The sequence below is a fragment of the Solanum dulcamara genome, chromosome 7 (assembly GCF_947179165.1).
Source record: "Solanum dulcamara chromosome 7, daSolDulc1.2, whole genome shotgun sequence".
In the NCBI taxonomy this organism is placed as follows: Eukaryota; Viridiplantae; Streptophyta; class Magnoliopsida; order Solanales; family Solanaceae; genus Solanum; species Solanum dulcamara.
Window position 1 is genome coordinate 8760620 of NC_077243.1, and position 16410 is coordinate 8777029.

Sequence of the window (16410 nt, forward strand, 5' to 3'; positions counted from 1 at the left end):
TTAGAGTCGTTTTGTTAATTTTTTAAAATAAATAAATAAATATTCATAGGACTTTAAGCCTCACACTTCAAAGTTTATGCCTTGAGAAAGTTAGTTACGAATTTACTATGCTAGATTGTGACTTATTTCCAGATTGAGTGAATAGGTCCCATCAACAATTAGCTGACCTTTGTACTTTAAGAAATTAATAATACTACATGCTTCTTCCTCTCAATTTAGAGCCCATTTGGATTGATTTTAAGTTGGTCAAAATCAACTTAAAGCCCCTTTTTAACTTTTGGACGTGTTTGTCTAATGCTGACTTTAAGCCATAAAGTTCTTAAAGTCAGTCAAAAATGAAAAGTTAGGATTCCTAACTTTTTTTTTTCCAAAGTGCTTAAAGTCATTTTCTTTGACCATGGAAATTACTTTTATATCCCTTATATTTTAACTAAATTTTTAAACTACCTTTTTTTATTCTTTTAACCCTAAAATTCACATCATAAGCATTTTTATCCAAACACTCAACTGCTTATTTATAAAAATAACTTTAAGCGCTTCAAAGTTCTAAAAGCACTTCATACATAAAAGTTATTTTTTTTAAGCCAATCCAAACGGGCTCTTAGTTATTTAATTTTAATTTGATGTAGACTTTAAAAAAATTAAAAAAAAATTGAATCTTATAATTTTAAATTAATAACATATAAAATATAACAAAATACATAATATTAAACATATCATGTGAAAAGTTATAATTAAAGACTTGTAAAAAAAAAGATATTATTTTCAAAATCGACTAAAAAAGAAGCAAAACAAATAACTAGTATTGTGTATTGACAAATTGGTTGGTTCAATCATTAATAACATGACTTGAATAAAAGTAATTGACCCGCTACTCCATTCTTCTTCTTTTTTAAAATCCTTTATTCAGATACTTTCCTTAAAAAAAATATTAAGGATTTAAATTATGATTGTTTTCATATTAATGATGTTTTAAAATTTGACTATTCATATTTTATGTAGTTCAACGACAGAGATAATATTTAAAATGTATATTGATTTAATAAAATAGACAAAAAATTAATAAATAATACTCTGAAAAATTAGTAAAGAAGAATGAACGGGTTATTAACTTATCAAACCTTCTCCCTATTTATTGCAAAACCTCAAAGAAGCTAAGAGTCTTTGCTTGAAAAATGATATAGTTTGAAGTTGAAGTCAATCCATGTGGGCCGTGTGGTTCTCTAAGTTAAATTTGAAGGGAATAAGATATATGTAAATTGGAATTCTAATATGTAAGATAAAAAAAGTATATTTTTAATAGATTCTCAGTTTAAAAAAAAGATATTTAACAAATACAGTTAATTAAATAATAAATGAAGCAAAATATATAAGTACAACTAAGTAGAAAAAATAAATTTCAAAGCTCACATTACACTCTCCCACCAAAACACCCATCTCCTCTACCTCCACCCCCACACTCACCCCCAACTCCCATAATGTCTCCTTAAATTATATTTGGATAATATTTTATATTTATTTATTGAATATTAAAAAATAATTAAAAAACTATTTATTTTACATGTTTTTTTCGATAATAACATTTTAAATTACAATTATAATATATATCTTATATTACACTGCTAATGAATGTAAGTTTAACTACTAAATAAAATTGATAATAACTTATATGCAGTGCAAGAGAAAATATAATTTCCACAGCATCCACCACGCGCGCACACATGAAATATTATATGGAAATATAATACAACATTTTATTTTACTGGCCCACTTACCATGATCATCTTTTTGTTAGAAGTTATATTGAAAAAAAAAATATGAAGATTAATAATTTATTTGATCAAATTTTTAAAATCAATTGATCACTATGAGAAGTGTTTTCTTAAAGAAAATACTTTTGATGAGAATCCGTATGCATTTGATTAATCAATTTAAAAAAAATACTTCAGAGCATTAATTAATGTTTGACCAAATTTTTAAAAAGTGTTTCTAATGTATTTTCTCTAAGTGTTTTTAAAAGTATTTTTGGAATTACCATTTTTTTAGCTTGTGAAAATCTCAAATTATTTTCTCATTTTTTTTAATTAGACATCTCACTTTTTAAACTATTTTTTGAAAAAAATAATATTTTTGACCTCTCAAAAACTTATCTAGAAAAGTACGTGCTTGAAATACTACGACGATGTTTTTCTAAAAGTGTTTATTCACTTTCGCTCGCAAAGTCTAAAAAGCTAAATGATTTTTATAGATATCTGATTTGAAATGAAAAATCATTATTTCTCTATTACTATAAGAAGAGGATAATTACAAACAACTTTTTGTAAACTAAAAAATAGTGTGTTGTATATTTGTGACTCAACTCTTAAACTTGAACTTGGTAAATAAACGTTAGGGGTGAATAAAGTCGAATCGAATAAAAAATAAATTGACTAGTAGTTTGGTATTGGAAAAAAAAATCGACTATACTTAGATTGATTTGGTTTTAACTAAAAAGAGTTAATCCGACATCAAATCAATCTTATATTATATATATAATTTTTAAAATTTATTATACATAAAATTATTTACTTTAATATAATTTATATATAATTATTTCTAATACTTTTTCATAGTTTTTATCTTTTAACATTTATTTCAAGTTTGAGACTTGGGAAAGGTCGTTTAAAGATTATAGTCCATAGATATTAGTAACTCCAATAAAGTTCAAATCAATACTAATGCTAACCCAAAAAAAATCAATTCAACAATATGAATGACAATAATGTTGAATATTTGTTCTATAGCTTTACATTGGTTTAGACAATTAAAGTACATAACCTAATTTTAGTTTTTCTTTAATGTTTACTTAATACTTATTAGACTTATACTAGCATGATTTAGTATTTTAAATTATGATCATTTTCATTATAACCTATTAATTTGCAATATTTTTTTTATGTGATTTCATTATTATTTTTTGTTGAATATTTTATTGTCATTATCCATCTCATATTTTGTGTTATTTTCTTAAAAAATACCCTAGATAGTTGTATGTTGGTAGGACTATATAAATATTTAAAGCACAAGTTAATTATATGTTTGTATGAAAAAATTTACCGAGAAAAATAAATAAATAACCCAAAAACTCCGAGAAACACGAAAAATCTGAAAAAACTCGAGGTTGAAATATCCAAATTTTATTAGTTTAGTTTGATTTAAAAATTTAAAAACTCGACACAAGTAATTTAAGTTAATATTTGAAATATTCGCAATAATCCAGTACATGTACACTCCTAATAAGTGCAATAAAGGGGGGAAATATCTTGAAAAAGTGCACATATAAAACTTTATTGATGCTCGCTTTAGTTGTCAATTTACACGAAGTTTTTATTAACCATATCTTAAATTTTTTGTATTTATCAGCAACAAAACTAACAAGATTTGAATTAGGTTTGTTCATCTTATAATCTGATAATCATGAAAAAAAAATCCATGTACATTAAGATTATATTCCTAATTCATTTAACTTAAACTCAATTTACACGAAATATTTATTGATCATATGTTAAACTCTTCATATGTATCAGCAACAAAACTAATAAGATTCGAGTAAGGTTTGATCATCCTATAATATGATAATCATGTTTTAAAAAAAAATGTGCATTATGATTACACTCTTAGTTCATTCAAGACATTAGAAATGTCTCTCTAAATTAATGGTCATCTCAAATGTCTTATTCTCATTTAATTTAGCAACCGTTTAAATATATGATATGTTGTGACATGTTTATTAGAATACAATAATTATTATTATTTCTTATTGAGTTGGTTATATCGATAGTGAATTTTAAATTTTTAAATCAAAAATAATTAATTGCCTTTAATCTAAATTTACGTTTAAAATTCATGCTCAATCAATATCATTATATATTGTTCATACCAATTTTCAATATATAAAAATGTGCTTGTGAGATAATAAAATTGATGCCAGTACGATCACTGAGCTATATGAATCTATACTATCAACTTTATTTATATATGTTCCTGAATTTTCGTATGGCAATGTTTTTTCAATAAATTTATGTGAAGGAAGTACATATTCATTACAAATATCATCATTATACGAATATATTGTCTTTAATAAGTGTTTAATGAAATTATTCTCGACGACAAAAGACAGAGAAACAAAGTTACTGTTTTTAATGAAGTGGTTTAATGGTGAATCTTTAATGCTCCTATTTTGTTTGACTTATAAACCAAAAAGTTGATAATCTCTTTCCAGGGTTCAGATTTTCCGCCGCTATGATATTTAACTTTTGCTTAAAAACGCATTATTGAAAATGTTATGAAATTACTTATTTGGGAATAAAATAGCCTTCTAATTGAGGTCATTTAACAGGGGTATAACTGTCATTTAACAAAACTTACAGGTGTCATTGGGAATTAGCTGTTTTTCAGGTTCAATCTTTAGGAAAAAACGAAGTTCTTGTCCCCCAAACACGTTTATCGTTCACATCTGTTGTTCCTTTGTTCCACGCTTTCTGACTCCGGACAGGCATCGCCGCCGTAAACAACCACCTCCGCCGCCGCGGCGGTCCGACGCGCTCTACCGCCACTAATTTTGTCACAAGCTACAAGCTTTTTTATAGCTCAAGCACCTTACTTATTCCCTGTTTGGTTGCTGAAAAAAAAAGAGGAAACAAGAAACAAGAAACTACATTTTAGGTGTTTCTTCCTCGCCTATCAAAACATTAATTGGATCAGTGATTGTAGGTGAGTTTTCCTTGTTTTTTGTATTTTGTATTCGCATTGTTGAGTTAATTCGGACTTATGCATCGATTTTATGCGTTAATTTTTGATTTTGCGAATAAAACCTGTAAAGTTGTAGGTTTCTTTTAGTTGAATGGAGGGGCATTTTAGATTTTGCTTATGTTGTTGAAATCTTGTTTTTTTTTGGTTGATTAATCAAAGTGATTTTAGTTAACTTGTTTCTTACTTTCTAATCTCATTCTTGTTTCTTGTACCTAGATAGAGACTTTGCATCAGAACAGGATGAGGTTCAAGGGGTTTTAGTGGGGTTTTCAAAAATTTCTGCATTCTGCATTAGGCAATAGAAGTATATTTGCCGAGTGCATGATATATTTGCCATTTTTTGTATTTTCTTCAGCATAACAGCTGTGTCTGTAAGTAAACATTTGATGTATGGTGGTTGTACACTTCAATTTGCTTTTATTATCTCGGGATTGTGCATGTAGATAGCTTTCTAACTTTTCCTATGTGCCTCATAATAAATATCTTTTCTTTGATCTTTTGTGATCTCTGACCTATAATACTGTTCTGAAGAATCTAAACTATTCCCTCGTAGTTTAGTGGAGTTTTTAACATATCAAATTCTTTGTTCTCTGATGTCGGATAGTATGAACTTGCTGCTAATCTTTCTTATTAAAGCCTGCTGTTTGCTCACCAAAACTTTCATCCAATAGGTTTTCAGGTTTGATGAAGGAGTTCTTAACAAATAATGTTTCTATACACAGGGATTTCCTGTGAAGGTCTTTGTTCCTAGAGAATACTGGAACAAGATTAGTTTTTTCACAAGCAAATTTACAATTAGTATTTTGAGATCTTGATTAGTTATAATCTTGTTTCTGAGAGGAAATATATTGGGCTAATACTTGGGTGAAGGGAATTGGAGGGATGCAAATTTTTAGATATCTCTATAGATGTCTGTTATATTACGGCGCCTTCGATGGATGATAGCTGGTTTAAATAAAGGAACACCAGTAACCCCTAAGAGGCTGCACAGTGCTGATGTGCGGCCTGTGCCTCTTTCGCCACTGTCAAAGCAGCAACAATTGCAACTACTCAAGTCCTATTACGCGTCAAAGTCTGAGGACAGAAAGCCTAAACAACCAATGTTGGAGGCTGTGCATGAGATTTCCATCTACATTCACCGGTTTCACAATCTTGACTTGTTCCAGCAAGGGTATGTGGGTATCATGTTTCATAGTTCTTTATCTTACTCCTTTGGTAATTTGACTTTTGTACTTCTGTTGCCTTACAATTTTTGCTAAATATGTAGATGGTACCAGATTAAGATTACAATGAGATGGGAGAATGGTGATAATGGGGTACTAGGAACTCCATCCAGAGTCATACAATATGAAGGTAAATTTCTAGAATATGACGAAACGGCCAAAGCATACAGCAGGCTTCTAAAAGCAGGATACTTTCAAATATTGCAGTCAATTATAGCGGGATGTAGAAGTGAGAAAAATATCATCTTTGAGGAAAAAGTGGAGGAATCAATATTCTGAACTGCTTAAAGTCCTATTACTATGAATAAGCTATGCAAGAGGAGAAACTGATGTGGTAGTTTTATGCGCTATGATAACTTTCTGATGTTATGTGCATTTGATTTGATTTTATTGCTTCATTGCTGAGAACAAATTTTACAATCATAGAAAGCAGTTTTGGTCATTGAACATTGTTTCAGAGGATATAATCTGCGAAAACTAATTAGATGGAAGATAGAGTTCATAGATTGTGTAGTGCACTAGTCTGTCATAATTGAATATGCTATATTGCAATTCTCAAAAAATGAATATTTCAATCCACCAAGATAATATACGTAAGACCATTCTCCTTTTGGAGAAATCGGAACTCCCTGTTCCTTTATAGTAATTAATAGAATTGATGGCTGTCATGGTTATGATTTATCTATCCTTTTTAACTCCACAAAAAAATGATGCATCCTTTTTAAGCGTGTGTACCTAAGGTAGCAAAGGCATGAAGAATTTACTTGCTGTACTGTTAAGAAAGTTCGTTTAGTTAGTCTAACCTTTAGTCCTTTACAAGGTTCTAGAAACAATAATTAATGAACCTGTTCGATGACTCTCCTAGATCATGTTCTCATTCTTGGACTTTTATATATGTTTCTTGGTTCTCTTGACATTGACATTCATTCTGAAAATTGATGGTTACTGTTGGTTTCACAATAATTCTGCAATTAAGCATCCTAGAATATGCGCAACCTTAACTCAATCACTGTGCTGCTAAATGAGTTCCTATTGTGAGTTGTCTGGATAAGTACAGATTTCTTAGATTTGACCAGGTTAGTGGACAGAATGTGACCTTTGTTGGCATTTCATGTATATAATTGAGGAGAGTTTGTCCTCATTTATAGTTAATTACTTAATTCTTGGATTGAAGAGAGAAAAGCAAGGGAACATGTTTGCAGATGCCCTTTCATGGACACACACATAGAAATCATACCAATTGATAATATGATATAGTTTTTGCAGTCATGGGAGAACTGTTGTCTGGTGAGTAATACCTTTGTTTGAGTTGCAGCTCCTGATTTGGGTTCCGAAGATGCATATGGAGTATGGAGGATTGATGATACAGATCATAGTTTCTCCACACAGCCTTTCCGAATCAAATATGCAAGGCAGGATATTCTTCTCTCCATGATGGTCTCCTTCAACTTATCTCTGAGCAAGCATGAGGTGATCTCTCTTGAACTTAGCCCCCACGTGTATATTTCTCCCCTCCCACCTTGTCCTCCCACATTCACCCATCAAAGGTGTATCATTGTGGGCTTTGTTCTTGTGATAACAGTGAAGCAACAAGGTCGGTTGGTTCAATTGAAGTATGTGTCCACATTGTTCAAACATTTCAGGCATATAGGTTATCTGGAACCGTTATATCTTTCCTTATCTTAATCTCACCTACTAATATGTAAAAATTAGCAGGGTCCATCAACATCTGGCGTCATTCTGAAATTTGAGCTTTTCTATGCACCTATATTGGAGAACGGGTTAGTTGATTTTTTGAACTGTGCTTTTCTACAGTTGCATCAAGATATAATTCACAAACAATTATTTTATTTCTAGTATTTTCTGATACAAATAAAAACACAAATATTCTTTGCATTCCTGATCAGTAACTGTATAATGCAGGACTAGTCTACAGGCTTCCTTGGATGCTTCTCCTGCTGCAGTCCATGAATTTCGTCTTCCATCCAAAGCTCTTCTAGGGTTGCACTCTTATTGTCCTGTACATTTTGATGTTTTTCATGCAGTACTGGTCGATGTGAGTGTGCACATCAGCCTTTTGAAAAGTGGTGTTTACACCTCCTCACAGAAGGTACCAAGGTTTGTCAAAGATTCCAATCCTTTACTGTTAAATTGAGTATATAATGAGATCATACCAGAGTTGTATCTGTTTCATGTGGTTTCTGTTTAATTTGAGTGCCACATTTTGTTATTATAAGATGACAGTAACTATATTTACAATGGAACTTTTCAGCGACCCTCGTGTGGATGAAGATAACGATAACGAAGATTACGATCAGGCAAAACAAGTATGTGCTCTTCACAATTTATTAGGGTTAACTTTTTAAGGCAGATATACCAGTGGGTTGGTGAAAATGTAAAGGAGGATCATCTTATAACATGCTTCCTTGATTTTGTGATCATGGATCATTTTAAGCATCAAGGATCATGATTTATTAGTTTTCTCCAAAAGCGTATGACAGTCTCTTGCTTACTCTTCAATTATTCTGCTCTACATTTGAACTGTATTAAGAATTCATGGTAGCCAAATGGAAAATATTCATGGATTCCTTGAATATTCTGCTGTTTATGCTGCCTGCTTTTCAATGAATTTCAGTAAGTGAACACAACAGTAGTGATGGCACATCCGGCAATGGGTATAATTTCATGATAAAACAGGAAGAAAGGGTACCCTAGGGTGTGTCCTGGTGGTCAATGAACAGCAATTAGAACCACAAGGTTTCCTGTTCAAATCTCGCCGATGCAAAAAAAGATACTAGGTGATTTGTCTCCATCTATTTAAGCCTTGGTGGAAAGAGTTATCTGGTACCTGGGGTACCTGTGCAGATAGGAGGTAGGGCAGTGCACGTAAGCATGCCCGGACACCACCATTAAAAAAAGAAAAGAAAAAAAGAATTATAGAAACGTGGTGATGCAGTAGAAGTTTGTAGGAAAAGGAATCAGTCGAGGATTTTCACATATGAATTAAGTCTAGCATCTTATCAAATTCGAAGGAATAAAGTTAAATGACTTCAAGTAAAATTCTTTTAGCCGCGCACCACTAAAGAACTCAATAACAACTCTAAGATTCTTTGAGTGGACCCATTACCCACTGAGTTTTGAACCATGGCCGTCGGCCCTCAGGGATTTCTACGATTTCTTTGATTATGTAAAAGAACGATTAGTTTTAAAACATTAAATGGTTTGATTTGTTTGTTTTCCTAATACAAAGAGGGAAATTTCGCTCAGGGATTTCTACGATTTCTTTGATTATGTAAAAGAACGATTAGTTTTAAAACATTAAATGGTTTTATTTGTTTGTTTTCCTAATACAAAGAGGGAAATTTCGCTCAGGGATTTCTACGATTTCTTTGATTATGTAAAAGAACGATTAGTTTTAAAACATTAAATGGTTTGATTTGTTTGTTTTCCTAATACAAAGAGGGAAATTTCGTCTCTCTCCGTTCCAGTTTATGTGACAACATTTCTGTTTTAGTCCTTTCAAAAAAGGACAACTGAAATTTCCCCCCATCTTTCACACAAATATTATGGAATGTTAAGCTGAAAATGTCTTCTGGCCACACAAATGTTAAGACATGTTTTTTTAATCAAGTAAAAAAAATGTTATAGCATGTTTATAACCATAGGTTTCAAAAGTCTTCCATTCTTTCTTAAACTCTGTGCCAATTCAAACCTTACCACATAAATGGAGGGAATATCTTTTCTCGAACATGTGTGACATCTAAGATTCATTTGCCTTGTCATTCTTATTATGTGGTTATCCAACATTTTCTTATCATATCTTGTATCAGGAAATGCTTATTAAAGCCCTTTCAAGTGCACGTGACATACTTTTCGAGGAGCTACAAAAAATTAGCAAGGCTATAAATCAGTCTATTGATTTTGCTGATTTTACTTCCAAGTTCGATGATAAACAAGGATCTCAATTTCCTGCAAGTGCAGACACAGACTTGATGAATGATAAGGCTGCAAGAGAAGTGCCAAGCAACATACTGAATGGCTCCAAGGTCTTATCCTCATACTGCAGAAACTTTTTCTGATTTTCATTACATTAATGTTGATCTTGGTTGCCTCTTAAAATTTAATATCCAGCTTTGCTTTCTAAAAAACGATTTAAATATCCTACTTTGACTGTGTGCTATGAATTCAGTTGTATGTTTGTATTTCCTCGTACTGCAGAAACTTTTTCTGATTTTCATTACATTAATATTGATCTTGGTGCGTCTTAAAATTTAATATCCAATTTAGCTTTCTAAAAGAAAGATTCAATATCCCACTTTGACAGTGCGTTGCTATGAATTCAGTTGTATGTTTGTATTTGTGAACTCCCTTTTCACAAAAGTGCTTTGGATATTCCTACGTAATAAGTTGGGAGTTGGGACTGACGAAGGACCACCTTCTATACCTTGTTAATTCTTACTCTTTATATTCTTAATCAGAAACTAGAAGATGGAGTTCTTCAGTCTCAATCTAAGGATGACTTACTCCAGTTGTATCATTCCCTTGGCAACCAAGTCTATTACTTGTGGAGTATGTTTATGAGGTTTCACAGGTTTGTGTACATTTACATTTACACTACTTGTAGTCAGTGAGCTTATGTTATTTTGCCCCTCAGACTTTGCTGACTAATACATCATTTGGGTAAGTGATACGTATTTAGTACACCAAAAAAGAAAGACGACTACCTCATTTTATGCCTTTGGTACCAGTCAATGCATTATGCACCTCAATTAGTCTATCCATGAACAAGATCACGTGTAAATATAATTTGTACCTAGGGTTCGGCATCTATGGTTAGTGCTGTACTGCTGTTTCTTGGGATCCTAAATTGGTTCTTGATTTTCCTTTAGGACTCATAAGACATCAATTATGGATTTTCTGCGTGAGCAATGGGCTATTGATCGAAGAGCTGAATGGTCAATATGGATGGTTCATTCTAAAGTTGAAATGCCTCACCAATACATAAGTAGTGACATTGATAGCTCTTCTTACCATGGTTCCCATGGGAGAGCACCTGTCCTGCGGAAGATATCGGAGGATGTAAGCATATCTACACTTTGATTTGCTATAATCTTTGTCGTTTCTTTTCCTTTTTTCCTTTTTTGAACATTATATATGTAGTGTGACAAAGTCTGAGTTGTTAAAGATGATCATTCTATATAATTTAGTGTAGTATTTAACTTGAACTGTCATTCTGCTCTGTGCAGCCTGCACAGACTGCAGCTATGCGAGCTGACCTTCATAGAAGAAGTATTGCACAAATGAGGGTTAGTACAATCTAACATATTATTCCTGGTGTAGTTAACTGTGATGGATTGATGAATTAGCATTGGTGCATTGCAGATCAACAGTCGATCTATCCAAGACATGCATATATTTGGAGATCCATCGCGCATCCCAATTGTAATAGTAGAGCGTGTTGTTAATGCACCTTTGCGGTCAACAAGTGGAAATTCATACTTCATCCACCGGGAGCCAAAAGATGCAAAAAGCTTGCTAGTTGAGACACATTCTAAAGGCACAAAAAAGATTCATGGTGCAACCCCTTGTCAAAATGGCCGTGTTTTGAAGATTGTGGTTTTTGTCCATGGATTCCAGGCAAGTTGATCATCCTCTGCATCAAATAGATTAATAATCCTGTTGTTTGTTTCTTGCATGTCCTTGTAATTGTCTTTCTTGTTCTCTGTCAGAAAGTACCTCTAGTTCCTCGTCTTAAAGCCCGACATACTTGGTTTTTCAACATTGTTTTTTTGCATTCAACTCTATGTTACAATTTGATCAAAGTACAACAACAACATAACCTGCAAAGTTATCTTCTGGATGTTTATGCTTGAACCAAATTCCTGTAATTCGAACAGGACACTTGATGTTCTTGAAATCTTTTTGTAACTAGGCTCTGTCCTCATGAATCGGAATGCAAGAGGAAGGGTTGACATGCTGAATAAACTGTGCCAGATATACAGGGCATTCTGATACTAAATCTTTACTATGCAGTCTTTATCATGATAAACGGATGAGGGACTTCAGGGTTTGCTAGGATGACAGAATGATCTTTATTATGTTTGTACTGCAACTGTGGTGTGATGAGCTGTTTTTATTGATTATTTTGCTGATAATCCTTTCCAACTCTAAGATGAGAGCATTTATGGCAGGGACATCATTTAGACTTGCGCCTTGTTCGGAACCAGTGGCTATTAATAGACCCCAAGATGGAGTTTCTTATGTCAGAAGTTAATGAAGACAAAACAGCGGGAGACTTTAGAGAAATGGGCTTAAGGCTGGCACAAGAAGTAACTTCTTTCATAAAAAAGAAAATGGACAAAGCCTCGAGATCTGGAAATTTGAAGAGTATTAAGCTAAGCTTTGTTGGACATTCGATTGGGAACATCATATTAAGAACAGCTTTAACAGGTTTGTACTCAGTAATCTCAGCTGTTTTCTTCAAATAACTTTTCAACGTTTCTTAGACTTTGTGCTTCTTTTGCAGAGAGCATCATGGAACCATATCTCAGATTCCTTCACACTTATGTTTCTGTATCTGGTCCACATCTAGGTTACTTGTACAGTTCAAATTCTTTGTTCAATTCTGGGTTGTGGCTCTTGAAGAAGCTCAAGGGCACACCATGCATACATCAGCTTACATTTACAGATGACCCTGATCTCCGGAACACATTCTTGTACAAACTTTGCAAGGTACTATTTGGTATGGTAGTACTAATTTTAGTTGAGGGTATTGGTGCCGCAGCCAAAATGACTGCTTCACCAATTCATTCCTTTTTTTTTTTGGAATTCATGGCTAGCGAAGGGTGGGAAGAAGATTGATCACTCTTAGTCATGAATTTCAGATGGAAAATATACTTTCTTTTGTTATGACATGCTTGTGGTTATCTTTCTTTCTTAATCAATTAACTACGCCTTTATCAACAGGAAAAAAAAACTACGCTTCCATCCCAAAATTTATTTTTGTTATCGGATCTTTTAAATTTGGTAGCTCGAAAAGATATTTCAAGTATTCAGTACTAGGCTCTAGGAGCTATGATTATTAGCAAGAGTTCTAACACACTAATTGTGTCTTTTCCAGCAAAGGTCCTTGGAGAATTTCAGGAATATTATTTTGTTATCTTCACCTCAGGTATTAATCATATTCTTTTGCTGGCTTCTTTTTTTACTTTCTTGCGATGGTTCCATCTGATTATAGAATACAAACTCATTGGACCTTTTTTCTCTCGAGTATTTTATACGCGTCGTCCAGAATATAATAGAACTGAAATCGAGTGTATTATCATGAGACAATTTGGTTTGAGAAATGATCTCTGTATGAGAATTGATGTCCTTCAATCAAAGAATTATAATGTATCAAATTTTTCGTTATATTTGGTCTACAGCCCCCAGGGCTTTGACTTAGTGGTAAGAGTGCAATGCGTGATGTGATTAGGTGAACGCCACAGGCTTGAAACCAGCTGCACGCAAGAATCTTAGTATTTAAATGGAGAAGGGGCGGGCCCATTATCTACCGAGTTTCGAAACGTGCAGTCCACTAACCTCGAAGATTTCTCGGTTATTTTTAAAAATATGTAAATGTATTAGCCATCTGCAAAAGGAGAGGAATTGTGCTAAGAAATTTTTTAGTCAGGTAATGTTGAACAAAATAATAATGCTGAACAATGGTTTTCAGGCTCAAAAGAAAGATAATTTTTTTAAAGGGGAAGAGAAGTTGAGTTTCTTTTTGGCTACAATTGGAAAAAGTCACTTGTCGTGTCTTTTAATCAACATACATAGTGTTCGGATTGCACTGGGAATTTCTAAGTGAAACATAATTTTCTGAGAAAAATCTTAGCTATTGGTTACTAAGATAGAAAACTCAAATGATCCATGGCCCTTATTTTCATATGGCATTGTAGACTAAGTTTAACAAGCTTGGCTTTTGAGTACTTTCTCCTCATATCATGAAAATGAATTACTTGATCCAAGAGTATGGTGCTCTTATGGCAGATCTTGTGCAGAGAATAATTTTCTGAAATGTCATGATGTGCATTCATTCTTTCTATAATATAGGGAAACCTGCAACTTTAAACACACATCACAAAATCAATTGATTGGAACACGAAAGTGACCTGCAATGGCATAAAACTATTGAAGACCTGAGTTTGTATGTACAAATAACTTCCAGAATTGCGTTATCTTTTATTTTTCATATCTTCATATGGTTCTAGGTGGATCAAGACACGAAAATGAACTCTACTATAAATACAGAAACACTCAATACATCGAAATAGCTTATAATTTGATTGGTAACAAAATTATCACCAGCGCACCCCCACTTCCCTCTCCACTGTAAGGGAACACCTTCAGCACCTTGACCCTTCCCACCAGCCTCATCATGGTGTCCACCTCCACTGCCTCTCATTCCTAGAAGAGTTTGTAATTTCCCTAATGATAATTTTTGTGTGAACTCACTGCAGTATGAATACTTGCCATTATGTTCTATTTCTTGTATTTTGGTGAAGTCATCTTATGCGCTGTATTTACCATAAAATGTGGTGTCATGAAACCCCCTTAAGTGCTGTATTTAAAGACAGTTCATTGAATATTTCAGTAAACAACCCTCATTGGTATTGAGAACCCTTAGTTTCTATAGGAAGGAATATCTTGCATGCAGGGGTATTAATGTTAATATTATCCAGTCTGCTTAACCCTTTAAACTGAAAAAGAAAGGAAGCACATTTCTATGCCGTAAGTCGTTAACTTGTTACTGCTAACAACTTTTCTAGTTACAATTTTAAACAACAATCTTGTAATCGCCACATTTTTGTTACCATCTCCCTGAGTATCTTATGTGGTACTTTATTTGGAGCATGGTTTGCATGTTGCTAGTTACAACTGTACACCTTGTTTTAATTAGGCTACCACTATGTAGTGTCTTTCCATTGAGACTTGTACCTTCTCATTCATCCCTTGTACCTTCTCATTCATCCTGAAAAGTGAATATTTTAATGTGTAGTTGTCGTCCATGCCACTCTTAAGTATACTCTGCTCGTGAAAAACTAATTGAGAAAAACTTTGTAAATGAAGCATATTTGGTGATTCTAAGGTGTATCTGTTTGGTCAATAGAACCGGTGTTATCATTGCACTGCTCGAAAGAACTGTCTCTAATGGGACATGCAGTTCTTTGAGATTATTGTCTTTCTTATCATCCAGGTTCTTTTTTCCCAATCTCGTTGCATGATGGCTGATTCTGTCTTTTCAGGATGGTTATGTTCCATATCATTCTGCAAGAATCGAGATGTGTCAAGCATCTTCAGGGGACAACTCAAAAAAGGGAAAAGTATTTCTGGAAATGCTGAATGATTGCTTGGACCAGATACGTGCTCAGTCATCCGAGCATCGAGTATTCATGAGGTGCGATGTCAACTTTGACACAACATTGCAAGGAAGGAACTTGAATACGATAATCGGAAGGGCTGCTCATATAGAGTTCTTAGAGTCTGACACTTTTGCCAAGTTCATAATGTGGTCATTTCTCGAGTTGTTTACATGACTTGTGGGCTGGTCAATTTCTTCATCACATCTGGACTCCCATCTCCTGGAGCCTGTCTAACGTGTTACACGAACCTCATAAATGGCTATGGCTCTAGGATGTCAGAACGTCGTCACACTCCGCGACCATGAATATGGCTGCTGTGGTAAGTCATTTGCTGCAAGCTGATTTTGGTGAAGCTGCTCCGCTTAGCTGTGTTATAACTCTATACCGCAGTTACAGTCATAGCGAATGCTGGAAAGCCTAACGACTAATCTACATTTAGTGGAGATCACAATATTTTTGGACTTGGAATTCCTAGCTTTAATATGTTGTGCAGTAATAGAATCATCAGGTATAACAAAGACTAATTGTAGCCACACTTTGAGTTAGACAAGTTATTTTTAATATTATCTAATTATATTCTTATAGGGCACTCATGTACTCAAAATTGAGTTACATTTTCCAATTTTTACGTTCACAGGAAAAAAAAGGAAAAAAGTAGAGGAGAAATTAGAGTACGTATTAGGCAGGGGCAATTCATTTGCTCTGAAGCACTTTTATATGAAAGAAACACGTTACACAACAACATACCTAATATAATCCTTTGGATACACAAATATTACTTTTACCGTTTTGAGGTAGAGATATTATTTTCACTTTATTCAAAATAAGTTATTTTCGGTAGACTTTCGAAAAGGCATCCGACATAGGATTACTATGAAAGAAATAATGATACATTACATTTTATTAGGGTTGTTCACAGTTTTGGTTAAAATCAAAACCAAACCGAAAATTTAACCAAACCGAATAAAAAACCGACATTTAGTTTGGTTTGG

General features: G+C 33.2%; 1 protein-coding gene across 5 annotated transcripts; it reads left to right on the plus strand.

Moving 5' to 3' along the window:
• Positions 1-4447: 4447 nt before the first annotated feature.
• On the plus strand, positions 4448-16002 carry LOC129893825 (uncharacterized). Of its 5 annotated transcripts, none has more exons than XM_055969237.1 (16): positions 4448-4752; positions 5008-5962; positions 6059-6144; positions 7330-7484; positions 7731-7795; positions 7938-8132; positions 8287-8341; positions 9845-10060; positions 10493-10605; positions 10904-11093; positions 11261-11320; positions 11397-11651; positions 12206-12464; positions 12541-12746; positions 13135-13185; positions 15302-16002. In XM_055969237.1, the coding sequence occupies exons 2-16, from the start codon at positions 5700-5702 to the stop codon at positions 15590-15592; spliced, it is 2460 nt and encodes an 819-aa protein (XP_055825212.1). In that variant the 5' UTR covers positions 4448-4752; positions 5008-5699; the 3' UTR covers positions 15593-16002. The 5 variants fall into 5 exon arrangements, with proteins under 5 accessions (XP_055825212.1, XP_055825211.1, XP_055825210.1 ...); XM_055969236.1 differs by having other exon boundaries at positions 5463-5962; XM_055969235.1 differs by having other exon boundaries at positions 5514-5962.
• The last annotated feature ends 408 nt before the right edge of the window (positions 16003-16410 follow it).